The sequence below is a fragment of the Cygnus olor genome, chromosome 10 (assembly GCF_009769625.2).
Source record: "Cygnus olor isolate bCygOlo1 chromosome 10, bCygOlo1.pri.v2, whole genome shotgun sequence".
Lineage (NCBI taxonomy): Eukaryota > Metazoa > Chordata > Aves > Anseriformes > Anatidae > Cygnus > Cygnus olor.
The window spans coordinates 21,953,511-21,970,317 of NC_049178.1; the positions used below are offsets into that span (position 1 = coordinate 21,953,511).

General features: G+C 41.1%; 1 protein-coding gene across 1 annotated transcript; it reads left to right on the forward strand.

Moving 5' to 3' along the window:
• Positions 1 to 184: 184 nt before the first annotated feature.
• On the forward strand, positions 185 to 16,553 carry IRAK2 (interleukin 1 receptor associated kinase 2). The gene is made up of 13 exons (XM_040568321.1): positions 185 to 403; positions 1,173 to 1,352; positions 7,036 to 7,206; positions 7,919 to 8,025; positions 9,482 to 9,676; positions 10,091 to 10,155; positions 10,597 to 10,711; positions 11,444 to 11,553; positions 11,925 to 12,120; positions 12,633 to 12,695; positions 13,163 to 13,363; positions 13,531 to 14,047; positions 14,420 to 16,553. Exons 1-13 carry the CDS (start codon positions 247 to 249, stop codon positions 14,536 to 14,538), a joined length of 2,196 nt encoding a protein of 731 aa, XP_040424255.1. The 5' UTR covers positions 185 to 246; the 3' UTR covers positions 14,539 to 16,553.
• The last annotated feature ends 254 nt before the right edge of the window (positions 16,554 to 16,807 follow it).

Consider the following 16,807-nt stretch of genomic DNA (forward strand, 5'->3'; position numbering starts at 1 on the left):
AGTGAAAGTAGGTAAAGATAAATAAAATAAAAACGGATAAAATAAATACAAATTAATAATAAACAAACGGACCGACAGGAGCGCTGAAAGGCCGCCCCCGGCCCGCGCGCCCCGTGAGGCGGCCGCGGCCCCGCCCCGGCTCCTCCCGGCACGTCAGCGGCGGGGGCGGGCGGGCGGCGGGAGGAAGCGCCCAGAAAAGCCGCCCCCGGCCGCCTCCCGCGTCCCCCCCGGCCGCCGCCGCCGCCGATGGCCGAAGGCGCTGCGAGGGGCCGCCGGGAGATGGCCCCGCGGCGGGCGGCCCGGGCCCCGCCGTCGCCCTACGTGCACAGCATGCCGGCCTGGGTGCTGGAGGACTTCTGCCACAAGATGGACTGCCTGGGCGACCACGACTGGATGCGCTTCGGTGAGCGGGGCCGCCGCTCGGCTCCGGTCCCGCCCGGCCTTCCGCAGCCTGCGCCGGCCGCCCCGGGCCGCTCTAAGCCCGGCCCGGCGGCTCCCGGGGCCGCGCAGCCCCCGCGGGCGCCAGGGGAGCCGGGGCTCGGCCGGCCCCGGTCGCTGCGGCGGTGCCGCTGCGGGAGGGGAGGCGCCGAGGCGGCCCCGGGCCGCGTGCGGCGGGGCCGGGCCGTGCGGTGGGACCGGGCCGTGTGCCCCGGGCTCGGGCCGCGCGGGGTCGGCGCTAGCGAGGCCGCCGCCGCTGCCCGGAGGAGCCGCGTTCCCCCGCGGGTGGGTCTGGCGGTACCGGGCACCCGGTGACTCGCCCGCCGCTCGGCCCATCCTAACGGCCGCGCTCGGTGGCGGGGCAGGGCGCGCACCCAGACCTCGCGTCTGTTTGGGGAGAACCGCACCGGGAACCCACCCTGGGCGTGCTTTGGTCAGGGTGTTCAAGCGAAGGGAGACCGAGGGGGCGACGGGCTGAAAAGTGTGACGAGGTTGTCTTTTTGGGTCTCCCATATATCTTTTTTTTTCTTCCTGTAACACTCAAATGAATAAAAGTAGCGTCTTGCTTCCAGGAAATGAATTTTCCTCAGGTCCGCGTAGGTAATTGATGGTCATCCTTTTAAAAGTGCGTAAATGGAAAAAAAAACAACGCGTGTGTGTATCACACCTTGCCTTTCTGTTTGCACTTGCTTGTTTTCTCCACCTTTTTAAACAAATACATTATCTCCTGCTAGCTTCCTACGTGATAACTGATCAGACAGAGCTACGGAAGATCAAGTGCATGGAGAAGACAGGGATCAGCATAACCAGAGAGCTCATGTGGTGGTGGGGAGTGAGGCTGGCGACCGTACAGCAGCTCCTGGACCTCCTGCAAGGACTGCAGCTCTACCGGGCGGCACAGGTCATCCTCGACTGTGAGTAGGGCCCCGCGGGCACTCCGTGCTTTGTGCCACAGCAGCCAGCCCCAGCCCAGTAACAACCTCTTGCTAGCTGAAGAAGCTTTTGCGGGAAACTTCATATCCAAATTCTAATATTTCTGTACTGATTCTTAATTTCTACTCTTGCAAATAAAACTTGTAGTGGGCAAGCAAGAGGCGACACAGAGGAGGAATCACTGGTTCCTCTAGTTCATCTTCCCACCTTTGTAATGTCCCTCTTGGATGCTTCAAGAGCTGCCAGAGGGAGACTGGCTATGCCCTGAATGAAGGGCAGCTCTTTAATGCATCAGACAGGGTTTTACAACAGAGCTTAATTATGAATGCGTTAATTTTTCATACGTTCTTGTTTCCCAGTGAAATTTTGTTATTATACGCTGTCAACAAAGTCAGGGTAGAAAAACGTATCGTCAGTCTGCTTTCCTGCACCATGAGAAGAAAAGTTACAAAAAGGCTTATCAATTACCTAATTTGTTATTCTTTTTACCTTTCACCAGTTTGCTGTATTTCAGACTTAACTTTCCTGAAGTAGGATGATCAGAGTTTGAACACAGCACGCCTAATTAGGGTAAACCATTGCCTTGTAGAAATCAAGGCACCTTTAAATGTAATTTCCCTTTCCGTTTTTCTCCATTGAAAGTTATGTTGAAATTGCAGCTATCCACCTGCATAAACCAAATTGTACCATAATCCAGTTCTGTCACGAAGTCTGTTAAACCCTGGCTAACATACTCAGCCTTCCTGTCCCGAGCTGCCCCCACAAGCTGCGGGCGGACCGCGCTCCCCTCTTCATACACGTTCCTACTCCAAATCCACCTTCTTGGGAATCAGATGTTTGTGTGAGTTTTGCCAGATCTCCAGAGAGAATTATTAGGAAGAAAAATGAGATTTTTGTTAGGTGGCCAAAAATGCTTAGAGAAATGCTGTGGGAAAAGGACGAAGCTTGTGAGTGCGTACACTTGAACGAGACAGAAAACGTGCCGGAGCACCGCCTGCTTGTCGCGTTCTGTGACAGGGAGGCCACCAGCTCCATGGCTGCTGGGGTTGCATCACGAGCTGCTGTTGCGAAACAGCAGCCTGCCTCCCCAGGGCAGGGCCACCGACAGGCACAGCTGGCACTTGCTGCGCAGCAGCTAGAGGCATTTCTCATGGAAATTCCGGTAATGCGTCGTGGTTTTCTTGCCTCAGCATTTCTTTATATAGCATTGCTGTTTTTCTGTAGGTTTCTGGCGTTAGCGTGACTTTTAACCCTCGTTTTGGGACAGCAAAAAATATCTTTAACAAGGGTATTCTAAATCTCTGTTTCTTGAGGATGAATGTTAAATACTACAGCACGAATGGACTTCAAGTAAATTCTGTTTCTATAAATCAAAAACTACCACAGGGCGATGCTCGGTTATTATAGCTGACTTTGGTGTCACGCCTATGTCAGCCTTTTGATTCAGCAGACCCACTTCTGACTGAATTCAGTCACATCATTCAGCTTAGGAGATGGGAACAATTCCTCCTTGCTCTTCTGCAGAGCAACCCAGAGCTACAGGAAAGTGAATTTCCATCTGCTTTAATTAGTATGTCAGTAATCCAATTGTTAATTTAGTCACAGTGACTGTGACTTTGAGGGTCCAGTCTGAATGCACAGGACTGAAAGCATATTTTTCATCTATTTTTTATTTTTATTTATTTACACTGAATAAATTTGATCTAGATATTACCAAACCAGTAAGCCTGGCTCCCCCAAATGGTATTTTTGTGGATTCTTTGGAGTAGCCAGTGACCTCCGTGATGTGGTAACTTTTTTTGCTCTGTGCCTGTCGAGTATTTCATGCAGTCGGTTCCTAGTCTAGAAAGAGAGTTTCCGGGGGCTCTTACATAACGCGGTACAACCAGCCACACCTTAAACGCTCATCAGTTACAGCCCAAAGCTTCTTGCCCTGCCAGAGTGCGGTCTGGGGCTCACCTTTGTTTACAGCTGGCTTATTTCAGTGTATTGCTCAGCAGAGTCCATTGACACTTCTGTAATCCCACTTCGTGTGTCGTGGCTAGATAAAATAGTCTGCATTCACCTCCAGAGAAACATAAAAATGGAAACTTAAAAACTGCTGACTGTTTTATCACTAGGTAATAGCAGTAACTACTCTCAAGATAGAAACTATGTCGTGGAAAGTCTGCTTTTTGTTCAGTTAGGTATGATGCTACACTTTCCCACGTGGGTTAATTTTGCCCTTTTGTGGGGAAAAACAAAAAACAAGATTCTGTTTTTACCCAAGGTGTAGTGGATTTTCTCTTCTTTTACAGGCCTTTAAAATAAGACCCCATGAGCAGGTTTCAGACTGAGATTAGTTCAGCACATTGCCCACTGTTTGCACAAGAACCAAGTAAGATTTTTCTCTCTAGTTATGTAAAGTGCAAAGAATCAGGCTTCCAAGCCAAGAGCAGCTTCCAGTAACACCACCTTTAAAGATACGGATACAGTGCAAACAGAGGCAATCGTTGTAACTGCAGAGAAACATTTATCATCCTTCTGTTTGTCTGACTGGCTTTTCTTTTAAGTGGTATGTAAATACCACAGTGGCTTGCACAATATGCACCTGACTTCAGCACCTGGTAGAGGAAGGGCTTACCTGCTTTCTCTTGTGCTGCTGTGATTTACTTCTAATTTGTCTGTTCCACCTCCCCACCCCCCGCTTTAAGCTTTCTTAAAAACATTTCTGAGACTTTTTAGGCTTCACTTGACAGAGGCAGCAAAAACTGAGGGGTTTTCCCCTGTTAAAAGTAAAACCCGATCAACTTCCTCCAGGTTGGAGGGATACATGTTGTGACTTCTACAGGAAAGCTTGCTTTCTAAAAACTGTAGTTTTCTGATGGAAATAAACAGGGGTCTTTATAATTGTCTCTGCGGGCTAGCTAGGACCGCAGGAAAGCAAATATTATGAAGTTATGGTAGGAAATGGACATATCCAATCTAGCTCGTGAAGACACTGCACTGATAAAACAGGTATCTGACATCTCTTTGTTTTTCTGATTCCTTCTGTGACAATGGATGAACTACAAAATTGGACTGTTCCAGCCAGGACATTGCAAGGAGCTAGAAGGGGCTTTGGTTTGATTCTGAGTTCCGTAGGGCAATATGAAGGTTACATAAAGAAGTTTTGAGAAAGCGGAAGAGACGAATCTTTTGGACTGATCCATTTTTAGTTATGTTTCTGGATGATCAAGATTCACTTTTGCCCCAAATCAATTCAACTGCAATGCATTACAAAACTACAATGAAATTAACTTTTTTTTTTAACAACTTAGTGTTCTCTTATGTTGAGGTCCATCGCAAAACTTCATATTAATTTAAGTGGCAGAAAGCCTGGATAATTTGGTTGTTCTACCATGTGGAAGTAGCTAGTGTTTTCTGGTTTTAACCCAATACGGACATTCCCCTGCGCTGAGTCAAACAGAAGCTCTTTGTACCGGCGTCTTTTCAGGTTCAGCCAAATCTTTTAAGCCTTTACCCTTGACTTCTGCTTTTATATCTGTATCTGAATATTCTTACTCAGGTGGTGCCTCTCAAGCAGCAGTGATGGAGTACTCATTGCTTGTTCTTTTGGCCACTTCAGGAAACTAATTGGTCCCAACTCCAGCAGTTCTTATGTCACCATAACTATTCAGTCTGACTTACAAGAATCAGACACACCACCCAGGTAGATGTTTTGCTGGCAGATTATTAGCAGAAGAGTTCTTCCTCCCTTCGACAATTTCTTGCACCACTCTAGTCCCACTTCTGGATGTCCATAATAATTTTTTCCTGTCTTAGTTCTTTAGTTTCAGTGGTGACCTGTTTGTCTGATGTAAAGGAAGTTGCAAAATTCATGAAAAACCCTGAAAAATAGGTTCAAAGAGGGAAGTGATTTTAATTTGAGAGACTTCTAGGTGAAAATACTGGGGGGAAAAAAGTGATTTCAGAATACGGGGACTGTCAGTTTGAACTAAAGGCCTGCAGACTGGTTGATACTTAGTAATTTCAAAAACCCCAAGAGTTTGCGATCTCATAGCTTTCCGGCACAGGAACAGAGAACCATTACTGACTTCTCTCGAGTGTCAGTTTGGCTACCTCCTTTCATTCAAACCTCTGTTCATAGGTGACGTTGAAGAGCAACGATGCAAACTCCAGACAGAAGTCAAAGGAAAAAGCATACCTGACAAAAACATGCCCACTACTACCATAATTGCTCCTCATATACCACTACTGCTCAAACTTCAGGACGCTGCAGCTGGCACGCCTCACCTTTCCCTAAACTTCGGGTCTACTGAAACTTGTTTATGAGAAGCGCAAATAGTAAATGAAACATACTGCTTCCTTCCTTCTTGTTTCAGATAGTCCTAATGCTTTGTTTGTACATTTAAAAAAAAAAAAAAAAAAGAACAAAAAGCTATTGCTTGATTTCAAATGCAAACAAAGTTTGCGGCTTTTGCTTCCCATATATACTATGCTTAAGATAAAATGCTGATAGAACAGCATGATAAAAAAAAAAAAAACTTGTATTAATACTTTGTGCTTATTCTCTTTCTTATCAAGAGAAAAGATTAACTTTTATTTTTAAGTAAATGATAAATATATTGCTGATAAAAGATTCCAGATAGAAACAAGAGTTTAGAATTATAACCAGGAAAATGTGGTCATTAGGCAGTAGAAAGTTCTTGTATCATCTCTAGTGCACACTCAACGTTCCCAAACTCCTTTTCCACCTCAGTTTTAAATGTCTTCCCGGGTGGGAATTCAGATGCTTCTTCAGGAGATTTTGACAGCTTTGTATATCAGAGCATCTTGAATTTTTTTTACTTTTATTTTGTTCTTGTTCTAACTGTAGCCTAATTTAATTTTAGTAATTCTGTCTTAGATGTGCATCTTCATGTACTCTTCAAGTACCTGTAAGACAAAAGCATCTTTGTATTTCTCTTAATGAGACTTCAAGGTTGCCTTTTTAGGCCTGATTCTGAGATTTGGCCAACCTGTATACAGTGTAGGATCTTCTAGATCTGTAGTGAGTCAATAATTTGGCCATTAATTTTTCCTTATGTATCAACTAGTTTTGACCTTTGACCATTTTTGTTTTCCCTGAATTGTATACAGTTTGTTATTTTTCTGTTCATAAGTGAAAAACTGATTCCTTACTGAAATAAATTCTGTATAGGTGTTTTCTAAGAATGAGCTTGTTCATGACATTAAAACCACACAATTGAAAGTAGTCCCGAAGTGTTTAACTGACTAAAACCAATGCAATTCTGTCAGACTCTCAGTACCATGACAATTAGCAAAGAACTAGATGTCGTCTTTAGGCTGTGAGATAGGTGTGGTCTGAGATCACTGGCTGAAGGATGTTACGTGGAAAATGACGAAATAAATATGCTCTTGGTAATTCCTTATTCTAAGAGACTATTTTGCATAGTCCTCGCTGATGTATATTTCAAGTTATCACTTGCTGTTAATTTTTAGTAGGAGTAGTTAATGTGACGAATATGGTCTGAATTGAAATGCCAATACTATTGAAGCAATTTAACAATAAATGCAAGGTTTATAATGTTAATTTGAATTTATAAACCATTCTCCTAACTGATTAGAGACAGACTTTATTCTCTCTGCTACTCTTCACCTTTCCTTTGCTCTCCTTTGCAGGGATATCACCCTCTAGTATTACCAACTCTGAAAAAGAAGAGCTGGTAGAGCCACCTAAACAGGAGAACATATCTTTAACTCCTACAGAAAACAAAAATAAAGAGAGAGAAAATGAGATAAGCTTGTTGCCATCACCAGACTCTTCACAGCTGGGAATATCTCCAGCATGTAGTAAGTGAAATAATAGATTCTGATTTGCTTTGACACTGGAATGATCGTATACACAAGACAAGACTGCTTTCCTTTCGCTTTCAGTACAGTATAAATGAATATATTGTTGTTCAAAGTGGTCACACTTCTGAATATTTGCCTTTTGCCTACTGCTGCTGTCTCCTGAGCTGTTTATTCCTAACTTTAGCACATGGCCTCCTGTTCTTCCTTCCTATAGCTCTCCTGGCTTTGAGAGATGCTGGCTATATCTATTCTGTGGGATCTCAAGAGCACATTTCCCAGGCGCATGTCTCGTCCCATCCTGGCTCCATGCTAAGACTAGATCTATGCGTACGCTTCGTGCCCTGTGTCCCTCTGTCAATGCAAAACGAATCTGGGCCAGAAGAGAGCCCTGCACGCGTCAACAGGCCGCTCTGTCTGGGAGCGGGAGCAGAACCACGCGATGTACTGACAAGAGCATCTGCCCGGCAGTGTAGGCGTCGGCTCTGGAAGCTCCACATCCTGAGTCAGGACTGGAGAGATCTTCACGGTCATCTCACAAAGAGGAACCAGGAAAAGTTCCATATCTTCACGCGGGATTTCACGTTTTGACAGCTTGTCATAGATTATACCTGGTTACGAAATGCAACAAAATATCCCACACCCTCATAATTAGTCACAGGCTGCGGTATTACAAAAATGAGTGTTTTCAATGCTGGTGATTCAATTTCAGGTGCTGTTTCTGAAGGAGCCTTGTATTCACTTCCTTCTCCACCACCTCCCCCAAGAGACCTTTTGAGATCCTTACAGTCAAATCCTCCTGTCTCATCAAGTGTGAAGGTAAATCCCTTCAGTACACATTGCTTATAATTATGCCATTTCTCTTTATGACATTGTTTTTTTCAAGTAAAAGTTTATTCCTCAACTTGTATAAAATACGGATCTACTGAATAAGTGGGTCCTTATTACAATATGTTTAGACTGAATATAATACTAATGCTTCAGTTGGATTACTTATTGTTTACCTCACTTTTTATTTTTTGCCAGTGAGGGATTAAAATTAAGAGTACTGCATAGCTGAGCATGGATAACGTGCCCACAAATAGCAATTCTGCAGGAATTTCCCGTATAGATTTTGTGGCAGACGTAACATCTCTGGTGTGATCATAGGACAGTGCAGTATAAACAACTGACTAGTCAGAATGCCATACATTTAGTTTAAGTTTATGCTTAAAATGTGGTTTCTGCTCAAAACTGGGCTAGTGTCAAATTTAGGTCAGGTTGTCCAGAGCCTTGTCTAGCTGAAAAATGAAAATCTCTAAGGATGGAGATTCTACTGTTTCTCTGAGGTCCTGTTCCAGAGCTCAGCCATCTCATTGTGAACTGTTTTTCTCGTGTTCCTGGTGATTTCAGCATACAGCCTCCTGTTCTTTCTCCCTGTAGCTCTCATCTTCGAGGCAGTCTAGCTAGATCTGTCCTGTGAGCTCTGAGTGTTTCCCAGATCCATGTGCATACTTTGGTCCCGTCCTGGCTCTGCGTTGGCTTCTTTTTTTTGTCATTTTGTTTGACTTTTTTTTTTTTTTTTTAAAAAAAAAAAAGATTCTGCTTTAAGACTTCTAACTCTTCCAAAATAACATGGTTTAAGAGTGAGTACCTGACAGGAGAAAATTGCTACAAAGAATGCAGTAGTTTCAGAGTTCCTTGAGAAGGGAGTTCATGCCTTGTTTTCTGAAGTCTGGAGACATTAAGTCTGTGAAAGCTGTATGATGATATGTAGGCTATAGTGGAGTTCTCATAATAAATGGCGTTAGGACTGATCATACTGGAAGCAACTGACCATTTTGCAGCTGATGCCAGATGCTTCAGACATAGTTGTGAACTTCCTACCAGAACAAAATGCACTACAGTGTGAGGGACCCTCCTTTCTGATCCAGTCATTTCTTAATATATGCCCCAGCCCTAAAGACTAATGTTTTCTGCAGCTTAAGCTAATGTCATTTCAGATAAACACATGGACTTTTAAACAAAGCTAAATATGTTTTTTTGGGAAAGGTGGGAATGCAAACTGGTAACTGTTCTCAGGTCTCTTCTACTGTGCAAAATATTTCGATCAGCAAAAATCAACACAGATATTACAAAGGGAAACTATTGAGGGGTTGCACAGTACCTTTCACGATTTCTTTCAACAATCACAATGCTCACTTAGCCCATGGAGAAGAAAATACGATGCCTGAACGAGAAGGAAAAAGCATACAAATTTTCATGAGATGAACTTGTTTCTTCTTCAAATGTGTAGCCCTGCAGCTCTTCAAGTCCTCAGCAGGAGACAATGACTGATCTCCCCAGCGGGAGTCTTTTGTGGACCCAGAAGGAAGTTACTAATGCCACAAATGGTTTCAGTGACAAGAGTAGAATTTGTGAAGGTACTTTTGCAGATGTCTACAAAGGTCAGAGGCACAACATGGTATATGTCATCAAAAGATTGAAAGAGGCAAGTACTCCACTTTTTTTTTCCTTTGAAGGAGATATTTTATGAGAAATTCTTGAACATTAGCAGTTGTCTTAACATTCTATGGTCAGGGAACAAGAACTGCTATACAAGGGGAGAAGTAAAAGAGAAATAATGTAAGTAAACCTAGATGCAGCAAGCACGTACAAGAGAGATTTTACTCACGTGGGTAGATCTATTCACTTCATCTGCAGTAGCTATCTTCATCAATAATTAGATTAAAGGTGTCTTCACATCAGTTTTTTTTCTAATTTTCAATTGTCTGTGACACAAAATTGTCATCGGTGTCCTGCCTGTTTTCTAAAGTAGTTTGTCATGTAGAGATTAAAAGACCTGTATAAATGCAGCACCTGAATAATTACCATCGCGATTCTATTGCATGTTTTCATTTTTCAGATGGAATGCACAAGCCCAAATTCCACCCAAAGATTTTTTCATACAGAAGTACAGATTTGCTTTCGGTGAGTGGTTGGCTTTCAAAGGCAGTCTGTGCATGTGGTGTGTTGCTGGTGTGTCTGGCCTGACTTCATGTGTGTATCTCCCAGGCGCTGGCCTGTACTGGGGACAGCGGAGTTATGCACTGCCTTTGTGGGAGCCCTGGGGAAACAGCACGCCTGCCAGTGATGCTGCAGTTCCCTGCTGAGTAAGCAGCCCCTTGCCAGTCCTTAAGACTGTGAGGGATGGTGCCTCCTGGTGCCCTCTGGTTGCTCAGAACAGAGCTGTGCTATCATCCTCTCCCCTGCTGCTAGGTTAGCCTTCTGCAGGCCCACTCAGGGCCATTCTGTGCTTCCAGCAGCAAGACAAAATGTAATTTACAATGGCCTTGAATTTAGGAATTTATTGCAGCTGAAGAATGTATTTTTTGTTGTTGTTTGCAAATCGTTGTTGATCTGTGCCTGCAGGTGTTGTCATGTCAACATTTTGCAGCTGCTGGGTTTCTCAGTAGAATCCGGTTTGCACTGTCTGATATATCCATACCTGCCTAATGGATCACTACAAAACCAACTTCAGTGTCAAGTAAGCAAATAACATAGGTCTGTTACCTATCTGTTGTTACAAGTCCTGTCCTGTTAGTGTATGAAAAGCAATTAAATCTCTTTCACTTCTAAGAACCATCCAAAACATACCTGGATAAGTTGCCTGTAAGTATGAAAAGGCTCTTTTTTAGTTTTTCTACAGCATAGCAGATCAGGTCAACAGAAAGTTTCTGCTTTGCAGCCTTCAGATTTTTGAAATAATACCTAATCTGCAAAGTGTGCCTATCCACACTGTAATATTAGTATCTTCCCGGAGAATCCACTGTCATTTTCACTGACATAATGTTCTACGATGTTTTACAAGGCCTTAAGAGAGAACAGTTTGAGATGTTCATACCTATTGAAAGAGTATTTGCAGAGGAGGTCATAAGACACAGAAACATCAGAAAAACAATCCACCAAAACCAGTACTATGCCTCCGTAATGGACAGTACTTGATGTATTTTGAAGAAGCATGATTTTTGCTGTGTCTTTATCTCAGTGTGTCACGTGGCAGACAAAATGTGCAGCACAGCGTGTAAGAGTAGGTTCCTTCCTGGGCCTAGAATCATCAGTTTCTGCCTTGGATGAAACTTTTAATGTAGGCCAGCAGCAGATCTGCTTATGATTGCAGTGGGACTAAAACAGTCTTTGGCTTGCAAAACTTCTACTGTCTTGTAGGTTTTTCATTCTAAAAATAAAAATACCATTTTTTTTCCTTACTTCTTTGCAGGATGATTCTTCTCCCCTGACCTGGGAGATGCGAATTAGCATTTCCAGAGGACTCCTCCGAGCTGTAGAGTATTTACACAATTTTGGAATTCTTCACGGCAATATCAAAAGGTGGGGGGTTGGCCTATCAGCGCATCCTTGTTCACCAGGATTTCTTTGACAATAGTGGCTGAAAGCTTATGTAATTTCGAAATCCGTTTGCAATGCTCCCTCTTGTTCTGCAGGGTGTTTAATCTGTTTGTGTTTAATTTGTCTCTTATCTAAATGCTGGAAGTCTATTCTTTTGAAATAATTTTGAGTGTTTTTTCTTCTCTTCTCCCTTTCTGCAGTCTTTATCCTTTCATTGTTACACAGCAGGCCAAATGCTGGGAATTTTCCCCCTCAGGGCTTGCCTTAAATTTAAAAGTGTAAAATTGTAATTTTTGACATCAAGTTAAAGCAATTACTTGACCAGTATGGTTATTTGTCTGTCTTAATCACAGCTCAAATATCTTGTTGGATGAAAACTATACACCAAAGCTTGGACATTCAGGTCTGCGATTGTATTCTGCTGATAAAAAATCAGAGTGTACTATGATGAAAACCAAAGTCCTACAAGCTTCTCTTACTTATCTGCCAGAAGATTTTATCAGGCATGGGCAGTTAACAGAAAAAGTTGACATATTTGCCTGCGGTGTGGTATGTTCCCTTTCTTCATGTTCTGTTGTGGTTTTTTGATGTTTATAGACAGGAAAACAGATGTATGAGCATGCTCCCCATATAGTTGTTTTTTCCTGCAATTTCCTATCATCATTGCTAACTATAATGTGTTGAAATTGTTTTTAATTATGTTCACATTCCAAATATACTTGATTATGCGGCAAAGTGAGGTGAATCTTTTGAACAACAAAATTGTTACAGGTTGAAAAAAAAAAAATACTGCTTATAGTTTAAAAAAAAATAAAGATTTTAGTTAAATTCTCGGAAGTCTTACAGATTTGCCACATCAACTACTACAAACTGTTGGCTTTAGAGGTAGATCTAAACTGTCATAAAGATTGCCCAAATCTGGTAATTATTAAGCCGTATGAAGTGAAACCAGTAACTTCCAAGTGCTCTGTCAGTTCAATATTCCTGTATTTAGAGAACTCACTTGTAAAAACAGAATTTATTCTGAACAAATTGTTTTGTCTGTCAAATATATTTTCTAGGTCTTAGCAGAAATACTGACAGGGATTAAGGCACTGGATGAAGGAAGACATCCTATTTATCTGGTAAGGATAGGGAGACACTCCTTCTGGTTTACCATCTCGTTACATGAGGGGAAAACAGTCGTATTCTTACTTATCATTTGCAAACAGTTTAGTAATGTTCAAACAGGTTCAGAAAACAAAGGATCTTAGGTTTCTGATTTCTTTAACAAATATTTGAAAAAGTTGTCCAAAAATGCTGCTATATACAGTGTTGATTATTTTTCATTCCTCTAGATTGGCATAAGCATAGAGCAGCTGGGTCTGTTTTAGTGAATTTGACATCAGACACGTGCAAAGAGAAAAGCATTGGCCTTTTCTCTCCCATGAAAACAAATATTCCTGTCACTTGCTTAAATGGAGACTAATAAAGTTTTTAGATCTGTAAACCGGCCATTAAGAAATAATAATAACAAACAAGTGGGAAGACTCATATTCCCAGTGATGTGGATATGTAATGTATCAGTAATGTATCTCTTTCCTTTGAACAGAAAGATATGATTGCAGATGAAATTAAAACAGCAAAAGAAACCTCATACCCAAAAGTCAAGAATTTTGAACAGCTAGCTGCCAAGGAAATATGCTGTAAATATCTAGACAGGAAAGCAGGACACTTGCTGGAAGAGGTTGCTATTGATTTTGCCTCAGCCATCTGCCTTTGTCTGAGAAAGAAGAATTCCAACATAGCAGAGGTAATTATGTTTAAAACATGACAAAGAGATTAATCTTCTTGACAGAAAGGTCTAAGGCTACAACATTCATGCCCAAGCTATTTTTGAGATCCTTATTCAGATAAGAATCTGTGTAAGCAGGGGTACAGGGATTATTCTCCATTCACAGACTTTGTTGTTAAAAACAGGTGGTTGAAATTATGGAAATGGCCGAAAATAAATTAAGTGAGCATTACATCTGTGGAGGCAGCACTTCTGGATTTTCCATGAACACTCCAGAAGAAACTGATGATGAGACTACTAATCTCAGCACGGATGCGCCTTCTGCAGGGCAGAATAAAGAGGACAGTGCACAGCCAACGATCCTGACAAGTGCCAGTCAGTGCACGCCTTCAATAGGAGCTGTGTCACTTGACATTTACTGTGGACCGATGTCAAGGATCCCTTGTGAATCAGATGAATCAACGAATTTTATGTGGAATCCTAAAGACAAATCTACAGATGAGCTGTCTAACAACAGCTGTAACAATTCAGAAAATATCGCAACCTCTGATTCCAGGATAAAGGAGAAAAAAACTGCAAATGGACTCCGGGAAAGAAACGTGGCATGCATCAGAAGTGATGACAACTTAGAAATAGCTTCTACTGCACAGAGCACCTTTCAACAAAAAAATGCAGACCTTGACTCTTCATGTTCTTCACAAGGTAAATCTAGCTAAATCCGAAGGGTGGGTGCGGAACATCCAAGCGTACGATCCTCAAGATGTTTTGTAAAAACTGACTGTGCTCCTGTTGTGATAACCCAACTCTTTGTAAAAGTGCTCTGTATTATAATAGTAGGAACAACTTACTCTCTTCTCCAGAATTGCTTAGGCTCTTCTTCCCATTTATAAAAACCTTTCAGTACTACTTTTGTTATAACCAACTACTTGGTTATGATTTTACCCATAAATCTACAAAATGTTCTCTGTTTTTCTATCGTTGTTCTAAGCCAGATTTTTTTTATTTAAAATTACTGTCTATTCCTTAGACATAGATGCATTATTTTCTCAATATTTGGGCTGTTTTGTATTTCAGCATTAGCCAGAGAGACATCTTGGAAAATAAAGATAAATGACCAAAAAAAGAAGCTAATGGAAAATATTTTACTGTATGAAGAAGACAAATTAAACAGTTCTGAACTTTTTGAATCTTAAACTGGATGGATTTATTAGCAGCGACCAACTCTGAAGAAGAAACAAGGACTGCCTCTTCATTAGAAAGATGGTAAAAGTATACCTTTCATGTAAGATTAAGTAGCAAGTTTGGATCGGAAACATTAGCCCTCTCCAGAGGAAACAAAAGTGAATCCACTGAGAAGAACCTGAAAACATCTTTTCTAAAGCAGATCTAAGCACAATGCTACTCTGTAAACAGAAATGCCTTCTTTCTTCTTGTTCGCATTATAAAAAGATACGGCAAACACAATTGCCAAAATAATTTAAGGTCCTTTTGCAGTGTATTTCAGAAAGCATCCACATATAACGTGTCTTATTAAAAAAAATTGGAGCCCTCAAATTGACAGGGCAAGTATTGATCAGCAATCAGTTCACAATACGCATTGTTATCCCACTGTATACAGGGTTACAGAAATCTTTGAAGAGATTGAAAAAGGTTCTAGTTTTCAAATGATCTACTTCATATAGTTATAGTTCCACATACTGAAAAACACTGCATTATCAGAGAAAGGAATAGTTCTCAGATGTATTCTATATGACCCAATCTCAATTTGAATTGCACTGGAAATAGTTATAAGTAAATAATATAAGTTGTGTTAGTCTACTCTATGGGCTGCTCTAATATATACATGTGACACCATTTGAAGTCTGAGTTTCACTGTCAGGAGCTATAAGACAGTGTTTAGTACTTCATAAGGGTATTTTTCAAAGTTATTTTATCTAAGCGTTCTTTAAAACATTATTAAGGTTTCTTATTGTTTCACAATTGTGAAATTGTGAATTGGTGACTTGTGTATTTTGGATAAGGAACAAAATTTTAATTTAAAATATCTTTATTTTGTCTTAGGTCAGTTGAAATTTGATTTATTTATTTTGGCAATGGGTAAAACAACCAGTGAAAGATGAGCTAGTAAGGGGACTTATTCATGTAGCCGCGTTCACTAAGTATTCTCAGAGAAGAATCATTTTGTGTGTCTCTTGGCTTACTCAGCTACTGCAGCCTTGAGGTCAACCTCAGCGATCACTCTGAAAAGAGAAGGAAAAACAAAAAGCCAATCTTGTATGCTGTCATACTTATTATCAAGTAAAAATGCACTGAAGAGAATGTCACTTTTATGACTGTGTATTTGTATTATTGCTTGCATTTTGTACTCTTTTGCAGTCTAGGAAAATGCAGGTTTATGATGAACAAAAAGAACTATCAGACCGTATAGCTCTGCGTACTGACATGCGTCACTGCTGCCTCCTCAGCATAGCCAATAAGGCCTGAGGTACAGAAATGTCTAAAAACTTGTATCAGAATTCATGGAATCTTTTTTAAAAAGAAAAAAAAGGGGGGGGGGTTCTTATCTTTACATGAAGGTCTCTGAGTAAGGCTTCATTCTTTCTGTATTTGTACAGTACCTAGTTCGCTGGAGGTATTATTATGAGCAAGTAAGTGTTTTAACTAACGATCTGAGTATTAGAATCGTCTACACATTTATCAAGTGGATTTCTACACTAAAAACTACTAAAATATTTATATTTAAGTGCCATCAATGCTGTCTATATATTTTCTAGTGCCAGTTGTTGGCTTTTATTTATTTTGCCTTATAAAAAAACAAGAAAAGGCTGGTACTGACATAAGAAACATTGAATATATTTGGATTGGTCGATAACTGCTTAATTCTGTTTGAGGTATAATTGAGATACCTCACAAGGATGAAAATTTAATATTGTTTTCCGTGGCTATGTTTTGGGAGCTCCAGAGGTAACACCTTGGGTCTCTTCAGGGAGGAAACACACTGAGACGTGCCCTGGAGCTGAATGGGAAACCTGACTTTTCTAAAGGGAGAAAGTTAATTTTGACAAACGTGTCTAAAATACTTTAAAGGCTTTGTTCCCCTTATACCACGGAGCAAAAATACTTAACTGGATTTTGTCACTATTTTTACAGCTTTTTATTCTATGTTATTTTTAAAATACTCTGAGGTAATATATATCTTGTAGGGTTACAGAAGTATAATGTAACATATGTAATATACTGCGTAGTCTTACAGAAATGATGCTCTGTTACACAACTGCTGGCTATTCAATATGATGTATGTTTTAGCCTCAACTTGGCAAGTTTATACTCCCAATAATATTTTGGAGAATTAAAAAAAAAAAAAAGCCCCATCTCTACATGCTGCTTTTTTTTGTGATTTATAGCACAGACAAATGTGCTAGTCCAGCCTCCTGAAGTAAGGTGTGTTCATGGGGAAGCGCT